The sequence below is a fragment of the Aythya ferina genome (assembly GCF_964211825.1).
Source record: "Aythya ferina genome assembly, chromosome: 4".
Taxonomy (NCBI): domain Eukaryota; kingdom Metazoa; phylum Chordata; class Aves; order Anseriformes; family Anatidae; genus Aythya; species Aythya ferina.
In genome coordinates, this window is record NC_140300.1 from 447,607 (window position 1) to 466,429 (window position 18,823).

The 18,823-nt window shown below is 70.9% G+C and overlaps 3 protein-coding genes across 3 annotated transcripts in view; 2 read left to right on the forward strand and 1 right to left on the reverse strand.

Annotated features, from left to right (window-relative positions):
* LOC311435554 (dedicator of cytokinesis protein 2-like) overlaps positions 1-6,502 on the reverse strand; it is a 66,479-nt gene extending 59,977 nt beyond the window's left edge. The window contains exons 1-11 of the mRNA XM_084516677.1: positions 6,379-6,502; positions 4,699-4,782; positions 4,530-4,570; positions 4,250-4,305; positions 4,078-4,174; positions 3,836-3,984; positions 3,336-3,471; positions 3,089-3,243; positions 2,805-2,886; positions 1,545-1,680; positions 378-453 (exon numbers count right to left, since the gene is read on the reverse strand). Coding sequence (XP_084372803.1) covers positions 378-453; positions 1,545-1,680; positions 2,805-2,886; positions 3,089-3,243; positions 3,336-3,471; positions 3,836-3,984; positions 4,078-4,174; positions 4,250-4,305; positions 4,530-4,570; positions 4,699-4,782; positions 6,379-6,421 — 1,055 coding nt within the window. The 5' untranslated portion in view covers positions 6,422-6,502. The remainder of the gene's footprint in view (positions 1-377; positions 454-1,544; positions 1,681-2,804; positions 2,887-3,088; positions 3,244-3,335; positions 3,472-3,835; positions 3,985-4,077; positions 4,175-4,249; positions 4,306-4,529; positions 4,571-4,698; positions 4,783-6,378) is intronic.
* A 1,580-nt stretch (positions 6,503-8,082) lies between these two features.
* Positions 8,083-14,201, forward strand: DQX1 (DEAQ-box RNA dependent ATPase 1). Its single transcript, XM_084516812.1, has 11 exons — positions 8,083-8,783; positions 10,349-10,542; positions 10,789-11,164; positions 11,424-11,663; positions 11,842-11,941; positions 12,022-12,180; positions 12,360-12,551; positions 12,666-12,791; positions 12,968-13,158; positions 13,241-13,431; positions 13,670-14,201. Exons 1-11 carry the CDS (start codon positions 8,502-8,504, stop codon positions 13,851-13,853), a joined length of 2,235 nt encoding a protein of 744 aa, XP_084372938.1. The 5' UTR covers positions 8,083-8,501; the 3' UTR covers positions 13,854-14,201.
* A 1,962-nt stretch (positions 14,202-16,163) lies between these two features.
* On the forward strand, positions 16,164-18,249 carry LOC311436751 (interleukin-12 subunit beta-like; the record flags this gene model as incomplete). The annotated part of the gene is made up of 6 exons (XM_084519212.1): positions 16,164-16,248; positions 16,561-16,782; positions 17,066-17,177; positions 17,245-17,429; positions 17,574-17,722; positions 18,088-18,249. The coding sequence occupies exons 1-6, from the start codon at positions 16,179-16,181 to the stop codon at positions 18,247-18,249; spliced, it is 900 nt and encodes a 299-aa protein (XP_084375338.1). The 5' UTR covers positions 16,164-16,178.
* Between the last annotated feature and the right edge of the window lie 574 nt (positions 18,250-18,823).

Consider the following 18,823-nt stretch of genomic DNA (forward strand, 5'->3'; position numbering starts at 1 on the left):
ACCCCCCCGTGGTCCCCCACACCCTCCCAACACTGAGCCCACCTAGAGGAAGGTGCAGGACAGCATCCACAGCTGACACGGGACGAGGTCCCCAACCCTGAACACCCATGTCCCTGCAGAGCCCCAGCAGGGTTCCAGAAGGATTCTCTCAGTACCTCCTTGCCCATATAAATGCCCTTTTGTCTAACTTCACTGGGTTCCTAGACCTGGTGACATCCCATCCCAAGGATCCACGGTCCCTTTGCAAAGCCAAAGTTAACAGAAATCCTTTGCTCTGTGATCCTGGCACCTCCTGAGGCCCCTTGCTGCCGCTGTCCCCATGCCAGCCCAGCCACCGGAGCTCTGCCTCCCTGCCCGGCTCCAGCCCCAGGACTCACAGGTGCACAGGGATGAAGTGCTGCTTGTCCTCGTCGCTCTCACACTTCCCCTTGCTGATGTCCGTGATGTCCATCACTGCAACGGCACAGACACGGCAGCATGGGGTGGCTGCACCCCCAGGGACACGGCCCTGGTGCCAAATCCTCCAGGAGGCACACGTGGGGCCGGCTTCGTCCCTTCCTGCAGCCAGCACCCTGCCTGCGCCCCCGCACTGATCCTTCTGTGCCTGGCCAGAGTTCCCCAGGGAGGCCCCCATGTCCCACCAGGACCCTCTGCCACCTCATGGTGCTGAGCCACAGGGGGCTCTGTGCAGGGACCCTACACCCACACAGCCCCATGGTGAACGGGCACAGCGCTGACATGGGCTGGGACCCAGCACCCGGCCACAGCTCACCCATGGGAAAGCTCCCAGGGGGTCTCTGCTGCACTCCCGGCAGCATCATGGCCCCAGACACAGGGATGGGCCCTGTGCTGGGCGCAGGATCCTGGGCAGTTGGGGTCCATCCCCTGCTTCACCCCTCCTCGCCCTGCTCTGCTCCAGCCACATGGGCAGAGCTGGGGCTCGGGGCGCACAGCACCCACCCGGCGCCCCCTCCAGCCACAAACCTGCTGCTCCCCACCAGGTACCTCCGAGCCAAGAGCAGCCATACCCGGGACTCCTCCATCCCCCACGGGCACCGGGGCTCGGTGCAGGATGGACAGGGCACTGCACCGCAGGCACCACGACAATCCATCTGGCCCCCTCCCCAGGGACACGCTCAGCTCAGAGCGCAATTAGCTGCTGGTATGTTAATAATTCACCTGGTAATTGCTCTGTGGCTGAGATCCTAGTGCACGCTAATTGGCCAATTAAAATCAATAATTTCCTACCAAGTTCATCCGATGAGGATCAATACTCAGAGCAGGAACATTTGTCAAGGCAGAGGAGGGTGCGGGGAGCTCCAGCGCTCCTCCCTCCACAGGGGGTGCCCAGGGCTGCTCCCGGGGTCCCCTGCTCCCGGGGTCCCCACTGGCACCACCGGGCTTGGAACGGGGCAAAGCAGGCGGCGAGCACGGGGGGCACGGGCAGAGCACGGCCACGCAGAGAGGTGAGCGAGGGTCGGGGTCCGAGCACAGGAGCTGGCCGAGAGCCCGGTGTGGGGTCTGCTCCGGGAGCCCCTCCTCACCCGAAATGCCGAAGGGCCGACGGAGGCCGGTGCTGAGCTTGCGGCTGAGGGTCTCGCGGAGGTCCATGCGTCCCACCCGGATGATCTGGCACACCAAGAAAAGCCTCTCCCGCTTCAGGTCTTTGCTGCCCAGGTCCTGGGGGCACAGGGGGTGTGAGCGGGGTGCCGGCAGCACCGCGTGAGGCTGCTCCTCTACCAGCACTGGGAGACCACAGGGAACCTTCTGCTGCCGGGAGGACGAGCTGGGGGTGCAGAGCTGCCACGGGCTCTGCCTGCAGGGGCTGGGGAGGGCCCTCGCTGCTGTGCCCCACGGAGGGGCTTGGAAGGAGGGCACAAAGCTCCGCTGTCCCAGGAAGCCTGGGGTTTCTGTGCACCCCCAGACAACGCCGTGCTGGTGGAGACCGATGGCCCCACGGGGTACCCACGGTGTGGCAGCGTGGCTGAGGCAGGCACAGCTCACTTGGGGGGGGGGGGCAGCTCTGCCATGGGGCAGGGCCCAGGGGGGCAGCCCCGCACCCCAGCTCCAGGCACCCCAGCCAGGCCAGGTCCTGCGAGGATGCGGCAGGAGGATGTGGCATGGGGACATGGCGTGGGGACACGGCACAGGGACACAGCACAGGGACACGGTGTGGAGACAAGGCACAGGGACATGTGGCTGGTGCTGGCAGTGAGTGGGGGTCGGCGGTGAGCAAGAGCTGGGGGAGTTGGATGGTGGGGCTGGAAGTGCTGATGCTGCTCATTTGCATTGATTTCCTGGCTCATCTGCATATCGATGGCTTGGGCTGTCCTGAGGGTCAGCTCGGCTCTGCTTGCGCAGCGCAAACCTGCCCCGTCAGCAGGAGCTGCTCCTCGCCTGCCTCCCCGGAGGCGGCTGAAACCAGGACAAGCCCGGTGAGGGCAGGCACGGGGGGCGAGGGGCAGCCCACGGGGGGGTGTGCAGGGCCCTGGTGCCAGGGCAGGGGCTGCACCGGGAGCCACGGGGCTGGCGTGACGGGAAAAAAGGAGAAAGGAGCAGCAAGGAGAGAGCGCTGAGGGGAAGAGCTGGGACTGGGATGGGGGTGGGGGACAGGGGCTGCAGTGGGGTTGGCACCTCCCGTGCACGGTGCCCCAGCGCACCCCACACGCTGCATTGAGGGGCACGCTGGCAGGGCCGTGGGGAGGGGAGGGCGCGTGGGCTGAGTGCCTGCGGGGGGGCAGCGAGCAGGCAGCGCCGCCTCCCAGCCACAGCCCCAGCGGGGACAGGCGAGTTCCCTCGCTCACCGTGAAGATGGCCTTGAGGTTGTTGAGCAGCTCGATGTCCTGCGGGACGCCCGTGCTGGCCCAGCGGATCACATAGTTCTCACTGCGAGGGGGCGGCGAGACGTGAGGAGCCCGTGGCCAGCCCCTGCACCTCGGGGGTCCCGCTCCAGGCAGAAGCCACCAGCAATAGGACCCAGAGCAAACAGGGGCAGGGGCTGCCCCGCTCCAGGGGGCGCAACCAGGGGATGCTGTGGGGAGCAGAGGGATGGGACCCCTGCCAAGCGCCGTGCCACCCGGGGCCCCACCTGATCATGCGCTGCTCGCCGGGGTCGTACAGCGCCATGAAGAGCTGCGCCTCCTCACCGATGTTGCAGACGAAGTTGCGCACACAGAGGTAGAGGTTGTGGGAGGGCGAAGCCGCCAGGCGGGCGCTGCAGCCCAGCTCGCTCTGCTGTGGGCACTGTGGGGCAGGAGGTGGCTCAGCCCCACGGCACGGCCCCACGGCGCGACCCTGCAGGCTCTCGGCACGGCGGGGCCGGCGCTGGCTCTCACCATCTCCTCCTGGATGCGCTGCGTGATGGTCTGCGCCGCCTTCTTGTGTGCCTGGAAGAGGCTGATGACGCTGGTCCTGTCGGGGTCCAGGATGTTTTCATCCTCGTCCCGCACCACCAGGTCCAGCGCAAGGATCCTGCAGGGGCCGGGATGGGTGAGATGGGACCCAGCACCCGGGGAGCTGGGCGCACGCGGGGCTGCGAGCACGGCGTGGGGGCAGGATGATCCCAGCGGGCCGTGGCCAGCAACAGCCAGGCGGGGAGGGGACAGGAGCACAGCAGCACCAGGGACGTGCTCCTGCCCCACCCAGGGCTCACTGGCAATAGCCGTCAGCCAGGTGCAATGCCCAGCCAGCAGCACGCCAGGGGGGACACGGGGACAGCAAACTGGGTCAGCACCGACGCTGCAGCAGGGCGCAGAGCATCCAGCACCCCCCAGCACCACAGACAGTGCCTGCGGTGGTGGCTGATGCAGCGCCTCGCTCCCATCCCCGCTCTCACTTGTTGCCGTAGTCGATCTTGCTGGTCACCTCCTTCTTGAGCTGCAGCAGCTCGTCCTTGGGCAGCGTCCCCGAGAGCAGCTGCGAGCGCCGCTCCATCAGCTCGTACATCATCTGCTTCACCTGCCGGTACCGCTCCGTCTGCCCCGCCTGCGGGCGGCCGCCACGCACAGGGTCAGGGTCACCCTCGCGCCCCCACCGAGTCCCCGCGCCCCCACGGCCCCGTCCCCCACCATCCCTCACCACGTAGAGCTGCTTCCAGATGGTGGCCCACTCCCGCAGCGTGGTGGTGATCTCCTGCACCATGGGCATCTCGGCGGGGACCACGCACTCCTCCGCCCTGGGGAAGACGCCGAGCCCTGCAGCACCCCGCTGCTGGTGGGGCGGGCAGGCGGCCCCCTCGCCCCGTACCTACCCCCTGCGCTCCACCACCGCGCCCTTCAGGTGGATCAGCGAGGCCGGGAAGATGCCCTGGGGGGGCAGCAGCCATCAGCACCCACGCGCAGGGGCTGGGTGAGGATGCAGTGCCCCCCTGTACAGTCCTGGGGGGCCAAGACTGGGGACTCCCTCGGGACTGAGCACCCTGCAGGGGGTCCCCAGCCCGGCGATGCCCCCAGTGCCTGGTGCAGCCCCTGCCGGGCACCCAGCCGGGGCCATCCCCTGCACCCCGTCCCCCACGGCAGCCCCTCACCTACCCGGGCAGCCCTGTTCCTGAGCGAGTACCCACGGTACCAGCCTGCAAGGGAAGGGGAGGTGGCAGCGTCAGCCAGCCTTGGGGCCTGATGGCCCTGGCACGAGGCGCTGGCGCTGGGTGCACCTGGGTACCCCAGCCTGGCACAGCCGGGGGGCACCAGGGCCCCTTACCCTCAGAGGCCTGCAGGATGTGCACCGTCTCCCCGACCTGCAGCGGGAGGTGATGCTCGTTGGTGCTTGGGAAGTTCCACACGGCTGCGGAGAGAGGGACCAGGAGCCATGGTCAGGGGACCTTACCTGCCTCCCCCTGCCCAATACAGCCCCCTGGGAACAGGGTGCCCCACACCCTGTCTCCCCCAAGGGGCAGAGCCACCCCAACAGGCACTGCTCTGCCCCCAGGGTGCCGGTGCAGGGTCCCAGCCCCACACGAGCAGCCTGAGATCCCAGGGGGGCGAGGGGCTGGGCGCGAGCAGAGCACCTTGGGGTGCCCCAGCCCGTGGGAGAGGACCCCACGGAGCCACCACGCCGCTGCCACGGCACCGGGCAGGGCAGGACCCCTCAGCCCCCAGACCCAGCGCGTGCTGGTCCCAAGCCCTGCGTCCTCCCAGCAGGCTGCCAGCCGCCCGCAGCCCCGCACGGCCGGGCCCCGCTGCCCGAGGCACGCGCCCACCGCGAGCACAGGGGCTGGGAGCGCAGCACGCAGGGCGCTTCCTGCCGCAGCGCAGGCTGCACCGGGACTGCTGCGGTTAGTCCTGCCGCTATTTCTGGTGCTGCGGCCAGCGGCGGCTCTGGGTAGAAGCAGCCCTGCCCTGGCTGCAGGACCGGCTGCACGCTGCTGGGACCGTCCCCTGCAGGCACGCACGCCCCCAGCAGCTCCCTCCAGGACCCTGCCCACCACCCGCCACTACAAAACCTTGCCACCTAAACCCAATCCTGCAGCTCACGTCCTCGGGGGTGCAGTGCCCCCAGACCCGCACAGCTCAGCCAGGACCCCCTGGATGGACACACACACGCTGCTGGCCCCAGGGCTCCCTGCAGCACCAGGAGCCCTGAGCTGCGCCAGGAGCCCTGAGCTGCCTGGGGACCCCTCCTGCCATCCTGCCCTCTGCCAGCACCAGCCCTGGTCCCAGCTCACTCCTGCCCCAGCTCCTTCCTGCCCCCAGTCCCCACCAGACCGGGCTTCCTCGCAGGCCGGTCCCTAGAGCCCCCTGCAGCCCCCCAGGCCCCATGTGGGGCTCAGCCCCCGCTCGGGGTCGCTGCCTGCAGCACAGGGAGGGGACGTGGGAAACGGCCCCTCCAGAAACGGGAAGAGGCGCGGGGCGGCGCGGCACAAGGAGAAGTGCCTGCTGGCTCAGGGGCTGCTGCAGGGCTCAGGGGCGTTGCCGCAGCCCACGCAGAGGGTGGGAGCAGAGCCCCCAGCAGGCCTGGGGCAAAGAGCGGGGCTGGCTCTGGGCTGCCTGCTGCAGGTGCCCTGGGTGCAGGGTCCTGAGCTCCAACAGCCAGGCTGAGCCCAGACCCCTATCCCAGCGGGGAGGGATGGTTCCTGTGCTGGAGACTGGAGAGGTGCTGCCCCCGCACCCCTGCCCTGGTGCTTGGCCCCTCGGCTCCCCATCCCCACCCAGCATCCGCGATGCTCAGCCTCCCGGCATGCTCAGCCCGCAGCCCACCCCATCGCCGGCCCTGCAGCCCCCGCCTGTCCCACACTCATTCCTGCATCCCGTGGCCTCGCAACACCAGCATCACGGCATCACGTGGACCTGACCCCTGCCTTGTGCCCTGTGCCTCGCCGCTGCTCCACCCAGCACGGCACCGCTCACCCGCAGCCCCCGGCGCCCCAGCGGCTCCACTCACCCACGCCATACTTCTCCTCCTTGGTGGGCAGCCACGGGGCCATGGCCGGCTCTGCAGCGCACCGCGGGGACCCGGGGCCCTGCGTGGGGCAGCTGCCGGTTCCTCCCGCCCCGCTCCCCGGGTCACGTGCGCCTCATCGGTTTGTGCAAACCTCCGCTTCCTCAACGCCCAGCTGGGTGCTGCGGGACCCGGCCAACGGCCCTGCACCCCGACGGGGCACTGACACGGACCCCGCTGCCCCCACGCTGCCCGTTGGGGACTGGGGCTGCCTGGGGTGCGATGGGGCTGCCCAGGATGTGATGGGGCTGCCCGGGGTGCAATGGGCTGCCTGCCCCAACCATGCTGCAGCACCCAGAGCCCCCCAGCTGAGCATTGCCCAGAGCAGAGACAGCGGGGCTGGAGCCTCTGGCACTGATGGCACCCGCCAGGACGAGGCCTTGGCGCTCCCAGCTGGGGCTGGGCTGTCCCCGTCCCCCAGGGCACGAGGCCGGTGGCACGGGCACCACCGGGGGGGCTCCGCGGGGCCGTGCCCAGCCCCTGCCCTCCCGCAGCACCCGGCGGGGAGGGAAGCAGCGGCTCGGCACCGACCGCTTCCTTCCTCCTGCCCGCTGCACCCCGGCTGCCCCTGGGTTCGGGGAGCTGGGTGCCGCCGCCCTGCCCCGCTCACGGAGCCCCGGCCGGGCCCCGTCCCCGCCGTGCTCCCGGCCCGGGGCAGGCGCCCCGGTGAGCCGAGTCTCCGCCAGCAGCGCCCGGCTCCTGCGCTGGGGTCGCCCCTGGGTGCGTCTGCCCCGTGCCCAGCCCCGGACACCGCGGGGCCCAGAGCCCGACGGGCAGCCCGGGGAGGGGGCACGGGGAGCCCACGGGGAACCCATGGGGACGGGGAGGCGGCCCCGGGGCAGGGGCAGGGGCAGGGCCGTGCCCCCGGGCGGCTCCCCCCGGCCGCTGGGAGCTGCCGGCCCCGCCGCCCGCCCGCGGAGCCCGGTGCCGCCGCCAGCCCCGCTGCTCCGCCACACCGGGCACGGCCCCGCCGCTCACGGACAGCCCCGGAGCGGGCGCAGGGCCTGAGCTCCGCGGGGTGCCCGGTACCGACGGGGTGCCCGGCACTGAGCGGGTGCCCGGTACCGATGGGCTGCCCGGCGCTGCCCGGTACCGACGGGGTGCGTGACACTGACGGGGTGAGCGGCACTGCTGGGCTGCCCGGTACCGACGGGGTACTCGGTACCGGCGGGGTGCCCGGCACTGAGCGGCCCGGGACCGGCCGACCCCGCCGCGAGCCCCGTGCCCGGCGGCCGCGCGGGGCTCCCGCGGCGTTCCCGGTGCGGCAGCTCCCCCTGCCGGCCCGGCACGGCCCTGCCCGGCACGGGGCCACTGCAGCGCCCGGCACGGCCCCGCGGCACCGGGGAGCGGGACCCGACGGGACGGGGGGAGCGGGACGGGGCGGGACGGGGGGGGGGGAGCCGCGGGGTGGGGGGGAGCCCTCGGGCCGGGCCGGCGGGGCGGGGCTCCCGGGGCCGGAGGGGCGGGGCCTTCTCGGGGTGGCCACGCCCCCGCCACGCCCCCGCCACGCAGCACGGCCGCGCCTAGCAACGGGCCGCGCGGCCACTGGCGGGCGGGGGGCGGGGCGGGGAGGGCGCCGCGCGGCGCTGATTGGCGGCGGCGGCGGGGCCACGTGACGGGGGCGGTCACCTGACGCCCGCCCGAGGCAGGGCCCAAGGTGGCGGCGGCGCGGGCAGGTGAGCGGCGGCGGGGCCGGAACCGGGACCGGAACCGGAACCGGAACCGGAACCGGAACTTGAGCCGGGCCGGTTCGGGGCGTTCGGCTCCGTGCGGTCAGTGCCCGGCCCGGCAGTCACGGCCCTGCTCCGGTGCTGCCCGGTGACCCCGTCCCGGTGACCCCGTCCCGTCCCGTCCCGTTCCTCCCCCGCTGCCCGGGGCCGCCCCGTGCCCCCGGCCCAGGCCCAGGCCCCTCCGCCCCCGCCGGCCCCTCCCGGTCCCAGTCCCCGCGCCCTGCCCCGAGCCCTCCCGCCCGGCGCCTCGCGTCCCGCCGGGGCCGGCACCGGGCCGGGCCCCCCGGCCCCCTCCCCGCCCGCCCCTCGCGGCGGCAGCCCCGGGGTGGCCCCGCCATGGCCGCCTGCGGGGCCCCGGGCTCCCCGCCGCGGCAGCGCGGCCCCGGCTCGGTGCCGGAGGCCGAGGAGGAGGAGGACGACCCGGCCCTGGGCTGCGACGGCGACCTGGAGGTGAACCCGTACGACGGGCTGCCCTTCTCCTCCCGCTACTACGAGCTGCTGCGGCAGCGCCGGGAGCTGCCCGTCTGGACCACCAAGTACAGCTTCATGGAGCACCTGGAGGGCGGCGGCGGCATCGTGCTCGTGTCCGGGCCCCCGGGCACCGGCAAGAGCACCCAGGTGAGCGGGAGGCCGGGCCGGGGCCGCTGTGGTGCTGGGCTCCCCGCGCAGCGCCGTCCCTCCCGCTCGGAGCAGCGGCCGTGCCACGTCCTGCACCGGGGCAGCCGCCTCCCCGCAGGTCTCATGCACACGGTGAATGTGCCGCAGCCCCGGGGCTGGCTCCCCACGCTGCCCTCGGCCACGGTACCGGGGAGCTCTGTGGCCTCAGTGTGCCCCTGGCAGGGCAGTGCTGGGATGCACGGGGGCAGGCACATGGGTGCTGGGCAAAGCCTCAGTACGAGCCGGGGAGGTGCTGCCGTGTGTGCTGGGAGCGGCTGCACGCAGGGGAGAGCATCGGGGCCCTTCCTGGGGCCGGGGGCGCTCAGGCTGGGTGATGGTGGGCACGAGGTGCTGGGATCTGGGCTCCTGGCCCAGCCCACAAACCTGCACAGCTCATCCCAGCCCAGAGCCTTGGGCACGGCACCTGGAGGCGTCGTCACGCAGACTTTGACCAGGGCGGGATCGCCTGGGAGCTGCAGGGGTAACGCTGGGCCTCCCGGGGCCAGACGCGGTTTGGACTGAAGCTCAGCAGCTCCCAGTCCCTGGGTTTATCAGGGTGTTGGCAGCAGGGCTCGGGGCTGTTGGCCAAACCACTTCCCTGGGGCGTGACTGCGCGGCGGCAGGCAGCCTGGGATTTAGCCCAAAGGGCGGCCTGCCAGGAGCCCAATTTAGGGAACGGGGACCCTGAGCACTGCTCGTGTGGGGCTGGGCTGCCCTCAGCGTGAGGCCACTGTGCCTCGAGCAGAGGAGATACGACTTGATCCGCGTGCAGCATCTGACCTGGCACCTTGGTGCAGTGACAGCCTGCAAACACGATGCTCCCACGCAAAGAGGGAAGGGCTGGTGCTCAGGCCAGGCCCTGTTGCTGCTCACGGGGCTGTGTCCCATGGGGCTGGCAGTGTGCGGTCCTGCCGAGCTGTGAGCGGGGTGCTGAGGGTGGCTCTGCCCCCTGGGCCACGGCAGCACCTGCCTGCAGACGGGATGGTGAATGGCAAGCCTCTGGCTGCAGGAGAGGAGGGGGGGGGCAGCTCCCCTAACGCGGGCACAGGTACAGCAGTAGGCTGTGGACACAGGCTCCTCGGTCCCAAACCCTGGCCGTGGTGGGACTGGGGCTGAGACAGGTGATGGGGAGCAGTCGGAGGAGGAACGGCTCCCCAAGGGAGGGACTGAGCAGCCAAGGCTGGGTTTGGTAAGACGTTACCTCTGCTGAGGTTTTTTTGGCATGGTGAGATAGAGATGGGAGCTGTCCATGTCCTTAACACAAGCCCCAGGGCCATGGGGCTTCGTGATCCATCAGGAAGCTCTGGGCACGGGGCGATGGGGCCGAGGAGCTCACTGTGGTGCTGCAGGCAGGTGCTGGGGACGGAGCGCCCGTGAGAGGTGTGGGTGCCTCTGCACCAACCTGGGTCCTTCGGGCATCAGCGCTGCCACGGGGAGGGCTTGGGGGGCACTGCTTGGGGTGGGGATGGGGCGTCCCCATGCCCGGGGCCGTGCTGCCAGGCCCCGACCGGTGCCGCCCCTCGCAGGTCCCGCAGTGGTGCGCGGAGTACGCCCTCTCCCTGCAGTTCGCGCACGGCCTGGTGGCCTGCACCCAGCCCCACAGCCTGGCCGCCCTCAGCCTCTCACTGCGCGTGGCCGACGAGATGGACCTGAACCTGGGCCACGAGGTCGGCTACTGCGTCCCCCACGAGGACTGCTGCACCACCGAGACCATCCTGAGGTGCGGGGCCGGGGCCCTGGGCTGCCCGGTGCTGGCAGCGCCGTCGCACCGCGCTCTAATCCCGCTCAGCTCCCGGCCGCCGCGTAATCTCTTAATCCCTGCTGGCCTCGTTAGGGGAGCAGGGCAGGGGGAGCGCCTCCCCCCGGGTCAGGGCTGCCGCTGGGTGGGTGAGGTGCTCCCGGGGGGGTGGTCCATGGGGGCAGCGCCCTGCAGCCGTGCCCTGACGGGGCCGGGGCACGCCCGCAGGTACTGCTCGGACGAGATGCTGCTGCGGGAGATGACGTCGGACCCGCTGCTGCGGCAGTACGGGGTGGTGGTGCTGGACGAGGCGCAGGAGCGCACGGTGCCCACGGACGTGCTGCTGGGGCTGCTGAAGGACGTCCTGCGCCAGCGCCCGGAGCTGAAGGTGGTGGTGGTCACCTCGCCGGCCGCGGAGGAGCAGCTGCGCGCCTTCTGCGGGGACCCCCCCGTGGTGCGGGTGCCGGGCCCGGGGCCGCCCCCGCAGGTGCTCCACAGGGACCCTCCAGCCCGCGGCCGCGTCGCCGCAGCCTGCCAGGCCGTGCTGGACATCCACCGGCGGCAGGAGCCCGGCCACGTCCTGCTCTTCCTGGCCAGCGAGCAGGTGGGGCTGGGGCACCCCAGGCCTTGGGTGTTCAGGGCAGCTCTGCATGGCTGCTGCTGGGGAAACGGGGAGGTGGTGGGGGCATGGAGAAGCCCCAGGAGAGGTGCGGGGTGTGCCCTAGGCTGGGACACCTCCAGGTGGGTGCGGTGGGTCCTTGTGGCCTTCCCCCAGGGCAGCCAGGTGGGCGCGGGGCTGTGCTGGGGATGTGCTGCTGCTCTGGGTGCTGCTGGAGCGTCACTCGTGCCCCTGTCCTCCGCAGGAGATCACCGAGTGCTGCGGGGCCATCCAGACCGAAGCCATGGCGCTGAACCCGGGGCTGGGCCCGCTGCTGGTCCTGCCCCTGCACCCCGGCGTCGGGCGCGCAGCACAGAAGGTGTACGAGGCGCTGGAGGAGGGCGGCCGGGAGCGGCGGGTGGTGGTCACCCACTGGCTCGGGGACTCGTCCTTCTCGCTGGGGAGCGTGCGCTTTGTCATCGACACGGGGCTGGAGCTGCGCAGCGTGAGTGTGGTGGGGACGGGGAGCCCGGCTCTGCCCCGGGGCAAGACGGCAGCACGGCAAGGGGGAGGCCAGGCTTGGGGTCGGCTGCATGCACGGCCCAGTCCCCACACCGGTGGGGCAGGGGGAGCCTCAGCGAGGGCAGGGGCTCATCTGCGGGTTCCTTCCCGTGACCCTGCAGGTCTACAACCCCCGGATCCGGGCAGAGTCCCAGGTGCTGCGGCCCATCAGCAGGAGCCAGGCGGAGTCGCGCATGCAGCGAGCTGCCGGCAGCCCCCAGGGTGCGTGTAGGGGGGTCCCTGTGCACCCCCAGCAGGAGGTGGCGTCTGCCCTGCCCCTGCTCACGGCCCCCATCCTGCAGGTACCTGCCTGCGCCTCTACTCGGAGGCCTTCTTTGAGCAGCGCCTGCCCCCCAGCCCCGCGCCCCACGTCAGCGAGACCAGCCTCAGCCGCCTCGTGCTGCTGCTGAAGCGCCTGGACATCGCCGACATGGGGCAGTGCGACTTCCTCGACCGGCCAGGTAGCGCCAGGGCTGGGTGTGCTGGGGGTGGCCGTGCAGGAGGGGCTGGGGGCTGGACGTGGCTGCAGCCGTGGCCCGGGCTCCCTCTGGAGAGGGCCTGGGGGTCTGCGGGGGCGCGGGGGGGTGGCAGGGCTGCCTGGCCCCGCTGGCGCCGGCAGCCGGCTGATGTCCTGCCCCAGCCCCCGAGTCACTGATGCAGGCGCTGGAGGACCTGGACTACCTGGCGGCGCTGGATGACGACGGGAACCTGTCGGAGGTGGGGATCATCATGTCGGAGTTCCCCCTGGACCCCCAGCTGGCCAAGGCGCTCATCGCCTCCTGCGAGTTCGACTGCGTGGAGGAGATGGTCAGCCTGGCTGCCATGCTCACAGGTACCCCGCAGGGGCATGGGGCGGGGGGCAGGGGCACGGCGCAGCCCCCGGGAGCTGGCACCGGCAGCGTGGCGGTGGCAGCACGCAGTGACCTCCCCCCTGCGCCGTCCCCAGTCCCCCCCTGCTTTGTGCCCCCTTCCACGCGCCTGGAGGAGGCGGTGACCACGCGCCGGCGGACCCTGCTCCACCCGGCCGGAGACCACTTCACCCTCATCAACGTCTTCAACGCCTTCCAGCAGCGTAAGTGCTGGGCCGGGAGGTGCTGAAGCACCTGCCCGCACCTCAGGGCTCCCTTGCTCCTCGGGGCAGGCACGGGAGCTGCCTTCAGGACAGTCCCCGGGCGCCTCAGGCTGGCTGCAGGGCGCTCCCAGCCCGGGGCCGGTTCCCCGTGCAGCCCCGTCCCGCTCTCCCCGCAGACAACGCGGACGAGGGCTGGTGCCGCAAGCACGGGGTGAGCGGGGAGGCGCTGCGCCTGGCGGGCATCGTGCGGGCCGAGCTGCTGGAGGTGATGCAGCGCATCGAGCTGCCCGTCTCGCCCCCCGCCTTCGGCACCGACGCCAACGTGCTCAACATCCAGCGCGCGCTCATCTCCGGCTACTTCCTCAAGGTGAGGGGGGCTGCGGGGGGCTCGCCTGGCTGGGGCCGGGGCAGTGCCAGGCAGCCCCCCCACACCCTCCCTCGCTCCCCAGGTAGCTCGGGACATCGATGGCTCCGGCAACTACGTGATGCTGACGCACAAGCACGTGGCCCACCTGCCCCCCTCCTGCTGCTACCTGCTGCGGCAGCCCCCCCGGCGCCTGCCCCCCTGGGTCCTCTACCACGAGTTCACCATCTCGCAGGACAACTGCCTCCGCGTGGTCTCGGAGATCCAGCCCCAGATGTGAGGACCCTCGGGGCTGGGGAGGGCTGGGTCCTGCCCGGGCTGCATCCACAGCTGGCTCAGGGGCTGTGGCAGCACCCTGGGGCCATGCCTGCGCCTCCTGTCCCCATGGGGTGGCTGTTCCCATTGGGGGGGCGTAAGGCTGCTCCCAGCGAGGTCCCTGGGGCTGTAGTGCCCCCACCAGCCCCTTGCACGCACCCCAGGGCCGCCTGCCCCCCCTGACTCTCCATCCCTGCAGGCTGGTGGAGCTGGCACCCCAGTACTACCTGAGCAACCTGCCGCCCAGCGAGAGCCGGGACCTGCTCATGGAGCTGCGAGAGAAGGTGGTGGCTGCAGAGGAGGTCCCAGAGGTGCCCGAGCCCCTGGAGGAGGCGGCCGGCAGGGAGGACGATGAGAACCAGGACGTCTGCGTGCTGCAGTGAGCGGGAGTCGCCCGAGCCACCTGGTTTTGGCTGGGACAGCAGGGGACAGGGAGCCCCAAGGAGACGGCGCTGCCACGAGGGCTGCCCCCATCCTGGGGAGGTGCAGGCTCTCTGCTGCTAGGACAGTTCCACACTACGGTCGTGCCACAGGACTGGCCCCTGCCTTTGTCCCCAAGGAAAGCACACGGGTTTGGGGAGCGCTGGCCCCGTCCTGGACCTGGACAGGGGTGGGGAGCCTCCCCTGGGTCTGCTGGCCCTGCCCCTCTTCCTCCCCACAGGCGGGGGGCAGACCCTCAGGGGCTGCGGGGCCGCTTGTGGATTTCTCCTGTATAAAGTTTTGTGACCTTTGCTCTTGGCTTTGCGTGGTGTTTGCACTACACGGGGCTGGGGGCAGGGTGGGCTATGGGGTCCTGCCTCCCCCAGGGCCACAGCTCTCACTTCAGCCCCTTCCACCAGCACTGACCCCTCACAGCCGAGCCTCCTGGCCCGAGCCCGGGGGCTTTCTGAGCGTGATGCATCCCCCTCCTGCCAACTTGCCTCCAGTTCTGGGTACTGCGCCGCTGCTCCTGGTCCCGTCAAGGGGCAGCCCTGGCCTTTGTGCCGGGTATTCCCCTCTGCGGGTGTGCTCTCTTCTGCAGAAGCAGAGGGGAAGCTGTGGCTGGCGGTGGGGGCGGGCGGCGGGCTGGAATCACAGCCCAGTTCCCTGCTCCCCGGAGGGGGCGATGCGCTGGGGGGAGCTGCTGCCCTCTCCCCCTGCCCTCAGGGTCCCCTCCCTGCCGCGGGGGCTCCCCCCCAGCATCGCTGCCTTCAGGAGCCTGCCCCATGCTGCAGCAGCGAGCTCAGGCCGGGGGGCAGGGTGGGGGTCCTGGCCCCGAGGGGAGGGGGTGCTGCGCTCCCGAGCTGCCCCCAGCACTGGGGGGGTGCTGCTCGCCCCCCTGCTGCCACAGGCGGGGGTTCTGCTGTTACTGGGAAGGGGCACGGAGGCTCCGTCCTCCACCGCAGCGCCTCGAAGGCTGAGCAGAAAGGTGATGGCTGGGCCTCCCCCCCACCCACGGCCACGCTGGAGCCTGAACTTCCCCCTTGCTTTCTAGGAACCCCAGAAAGTACGTGAGCGGGAGCAGTGGGTGCAGCTCGTGCCCCCCGTGCTCTCCAGCCTGGCACCGCAGTCCCCCCAGCACGGGGGCTGCGGCCACCCCTGCCCGAGGCTGCTGCCCCTGTTCCATCCCAGACCCCTGCAGCACCCCCATCCCTGCCCCTGCCTTGGTGGCGGTGCCGGGGCAGCTCCTTCTGGGCAGGGGCTCGTCCCTGCTCCCGGCTGGGGCTGGCAGCGCCCCTCTGGGCTCTGTCCCTTTGTCACAGCGGGGCCACCAGGCGCTGGGTGCGGGGCTGGCGGCTGCTGGCACCTGGGTCGGGCAGCGGGGCAGGGCAGGGGCTGGCTCCTGCCTGAGGGTGGGCTCCTGCCCCTTCCCTGCTGTGCCTGTGGCCGGGGCTGTGGCCGTGCCCCCTCCAGGCTGCGCGCCCCCAGGCCCGGTGCTGCTGGAGCTCGGAGCTCGGCCGCCCCTTCCCTGCTCTCCCGAGGGCGCAGGGTGAGGGTGCTCGGCGCAAACTCTCCAGCTGGTCCTGAGCTCAGGAGCACCCTGGGGGAGCTGAGAGCATCCAGGGCTCTGGCACCGTCCTGGGGGGCCCTGCACCACCCCCTCACCCCTCAGCTCCTCGGAGGGCTCCCCCCCGTGACGGGGTCCCCGCTGCTCTCAACCTGGTATCGCTGGGGAGCTCCTGCTGCCCACGGGCAGTACCCGTGCCCGATGAGGCTGGAGACCGAGCGTGGGTACCGCTTCACAGCTCCACCCCGCTCCACCCCGCTCAGCTTTCTCCTCTTCTAAGAACTCTGATGCCTCTGTGGTTTGGCTTCACCTTGGGGCAGCCCCACAGGGTCCTGGCTCAGTATATACCCCGCAGCTCACCGGCCCCAGCCCGTGCAGAGCCAGCAGGAGCAGCGCACACCATGGCCGGCGAGGTAGGCACAGCGGGGGTCCCTCGGGGGCTGGGGAGCACCGGGAGGCAGGGGGCTGCTCCTGCCGGGGGCTGCACGGGGAAGAGCCGGGTGCTGCGCCCACCGCCCACCCTGTGCGGGGCTTTCCCAGCCGCTGCCCCCACGGCTCCGCTCCCCTCCCTCCTGCCCAAACCTGCTGCCACCCTGTCTGAGGCTGCTGTGCCCTCGCCCGCGCTGCCGGCTGCACCCTGCCCCGGCTCCTCTCGTGGGAACGGCTGCCTGCCTGCCTGGCACGGGGCTGCCTTCCCCCAGCGCTGCCCTTCCCCTCCCAGATGCTGATGCTGGTGGGACTGGTGCTGTGCCTCACCCCCGCGGACGCCCTGACTGCCTTTCCCCCAAAGTGTGAGTCCTGCCCTGCCCGGGCACTGTGGGGGGACAGGGGCCTCGGAGGGGGGCACCCTGGTGTGGGGAGGGCTGCAGGACCCACGGCAGCTGGAGGGACCGGGGGCACCCAAATCCCTCTGGTACGGGGCTGTGTGAGCACGGGACTGGGCAGCTCTACGGGCTGGGGGGCATGGAGGGGACAGGGGGTGACGGAGAAGGCTGGGGACTGTGGGGAAGGGTGGATCTGGGGGGTTGGGATGAGGGCACAGGGGCCGGGCTGCCCACAACACAGACCTGCCTCTGACCCCATCCTCTGCATCTAATCCCCAGTTGTGGTGGGGAGCCTGAACGAGGACTTGGAGGTGAAATGCAACACTTCAAAGCAGCAAGTGACCTGGACGCAGAACGGGGAGCTGGAGCCCATGGCCGAGCTCGTGGTTAAGGGACAGACTCTCACCATCCTCGGCTTGGACCTGCCAGCCACGGGCAACTACAGCTGCTGGGCCGGCGGCGTCCTGCTGGACACCACCCACGTGGTGGTCAGGGTCACCGGTACCTGGGGCCGGGGCAAGGGGGGCCGGCACAGCCCTGCGGGACAGCGGGGTGGGGGTGGATGTAGGGAGTGTGGGGGCAGGTGGGGGACCAGGAAACGCCAGGCTGGCACGTGGTGATGAGGGAGGCTCGTGCCACAGCCTGCAAGGTGGGCGATGCTCTGTGCAGGGCTGCAGAACCCTTGGGAGCCCAGCTGTGGGGCCAGCCTGCCCATGCTGCTTGGGGAAGGGGCACCGTTCCTCAGCCCCGGCTGACCCTAACCATTGTCCCCTGGCCCCACCAGGTGAGGAGGAGGCCAAGAACGTCTCCTGCCAGGCTGACTCCTACCGCGGCTCCTTCCGCTGCTCCTGGACGGGGCCCCGCTCGGCCGTTTTCCGTGCCCGGCTGATGCGCAGGTGGGTACCCGCGACCCTGGCCCCAGCCCCGCGGGCGCCCAGCGCTCACGCCTGCCTTGCTTCACAGTAACGGATCCTTCGGGGACTGGGTACCGGTGGCCGGTCGTGGTGGCCAGTTCAACGCCAGCTTCACGGACCCCTCCTTCTGCCCCTTCGCGGAGGAGCTGCACCAGCTGCAGCTGTACCTGGAGGGGATCTCAGACACCTCCTTCTTCAACTTCACCTCCCCCCGCTTCTTCATCCGTGACATTGGTGAGCTCAACCCAGCAACAGCGGGGTGCGGGAGACACCTTCAGGGTGGGGTCTGGGTGCCGGAGCCTCTTGGGAGGGCTCCGGCCCCAGGCTGGGCAGCGGTGCCCCGTGCTCAGCCCCCGCTGTGCTCTGTGCTGCCCACAGTGCGGCCAGATCCACCCCAGAAGCTGACCGTGCAGCAGCAGAGCGAGCAGCTCCGCCTGACCTGGGCCCCCCCAGCCTCCTGGCCGCTCCCCAGGTCCTACTTTGCCCTCCTGTACCGGCTGCAGTACGAGCTCTCCAATGGCACCCAGGTAACTGCACGGCTGCCCTACCCCCTTCTGCCTCACGCTGCCCCATGGCCTCGCTGCCCTGCCCTGCCCCACAGCCGTGCTCCCCCTGCCCCAGCTCGGCCTCCCCCTTGGCACAGGAGTGTCGTGAGGAGCAGTGACTTGCTCAGTGGCACACGGGGTGCAGGAAATTGTCACACACACCCACCCCCCCCAGCAGCTGTTACCGCTGCTCCTCTGCCACCACGGCTAAGTCTAGGTTGGGAAGTCGGTGACCCCAACCGCTGTGCCCCCAGCTCCGTGCCCTGCACCTTCCCCTGGAAAATGCCTCCCGCAGTGCCTGTGCCAGTGCCCCCTCCCCGTGGCCGTGACCTGACCACCCTTTGCAGGTTGAGAAGTTCGTGGAGGGCGCAGAGGAGACGATCGTGGAGGAGCACATGCGGCGGGTGCGCATCAGCTGCCAGGACCCCTACGCCAAACCCTCCTGGAGCTCCTGGAGCCCCTGGCAGGTGGTGGATGCAGCCCAGCAGCACAGGCTGCGTGCACACTGAGCCTCTCCCCCAGACCACGGCACCCAAGGGTGCCAAGGGATGCCCAGACTGGGGCCTCAAGGGGCGCTGGGGCCAAGGCAAAGGGCACTGGGTGCAGTAGCCAGAGGTGCCCCCCCCTCCCCCCAACGTTCACTTTCACTTTTGTTATTTTAAAATGGAATTTTATCCCTATAAAAGAGCTGGGCTTGGCTTTGCTACAAAAAAAAAAAAAAAAAGAAAAAAGAAAATCGTTTTGTGTTGTGTGTGTGGTGGGGAGCAGAGACCTGGGCCCTACAACAGCCCAGAGCCCAGGAGGGCCAGGACCCAGGGCAGGCAGGGGGCACAGCCAGGGCGAGGAGGGGCAAGAAGCAGCCACCAGCACCGGAGAGGCTCAGCTCTCCGGGTCAGCCTCCGCCACCATGCAGCTGGGTCCCCACCATGCCACCCTGCTCAGCACCCCCACGGGGCACCCAGACGGCGGCTGCAGCCAGGCGGGAGGGAGCTGAGACCCCGCAGCCCTCGAGACCCCGCAGTGCCCCCGAGCGCAGGGGCCCGCCAGGACGCCGGCCCCATCACCACAGACTGCCCGGCACTG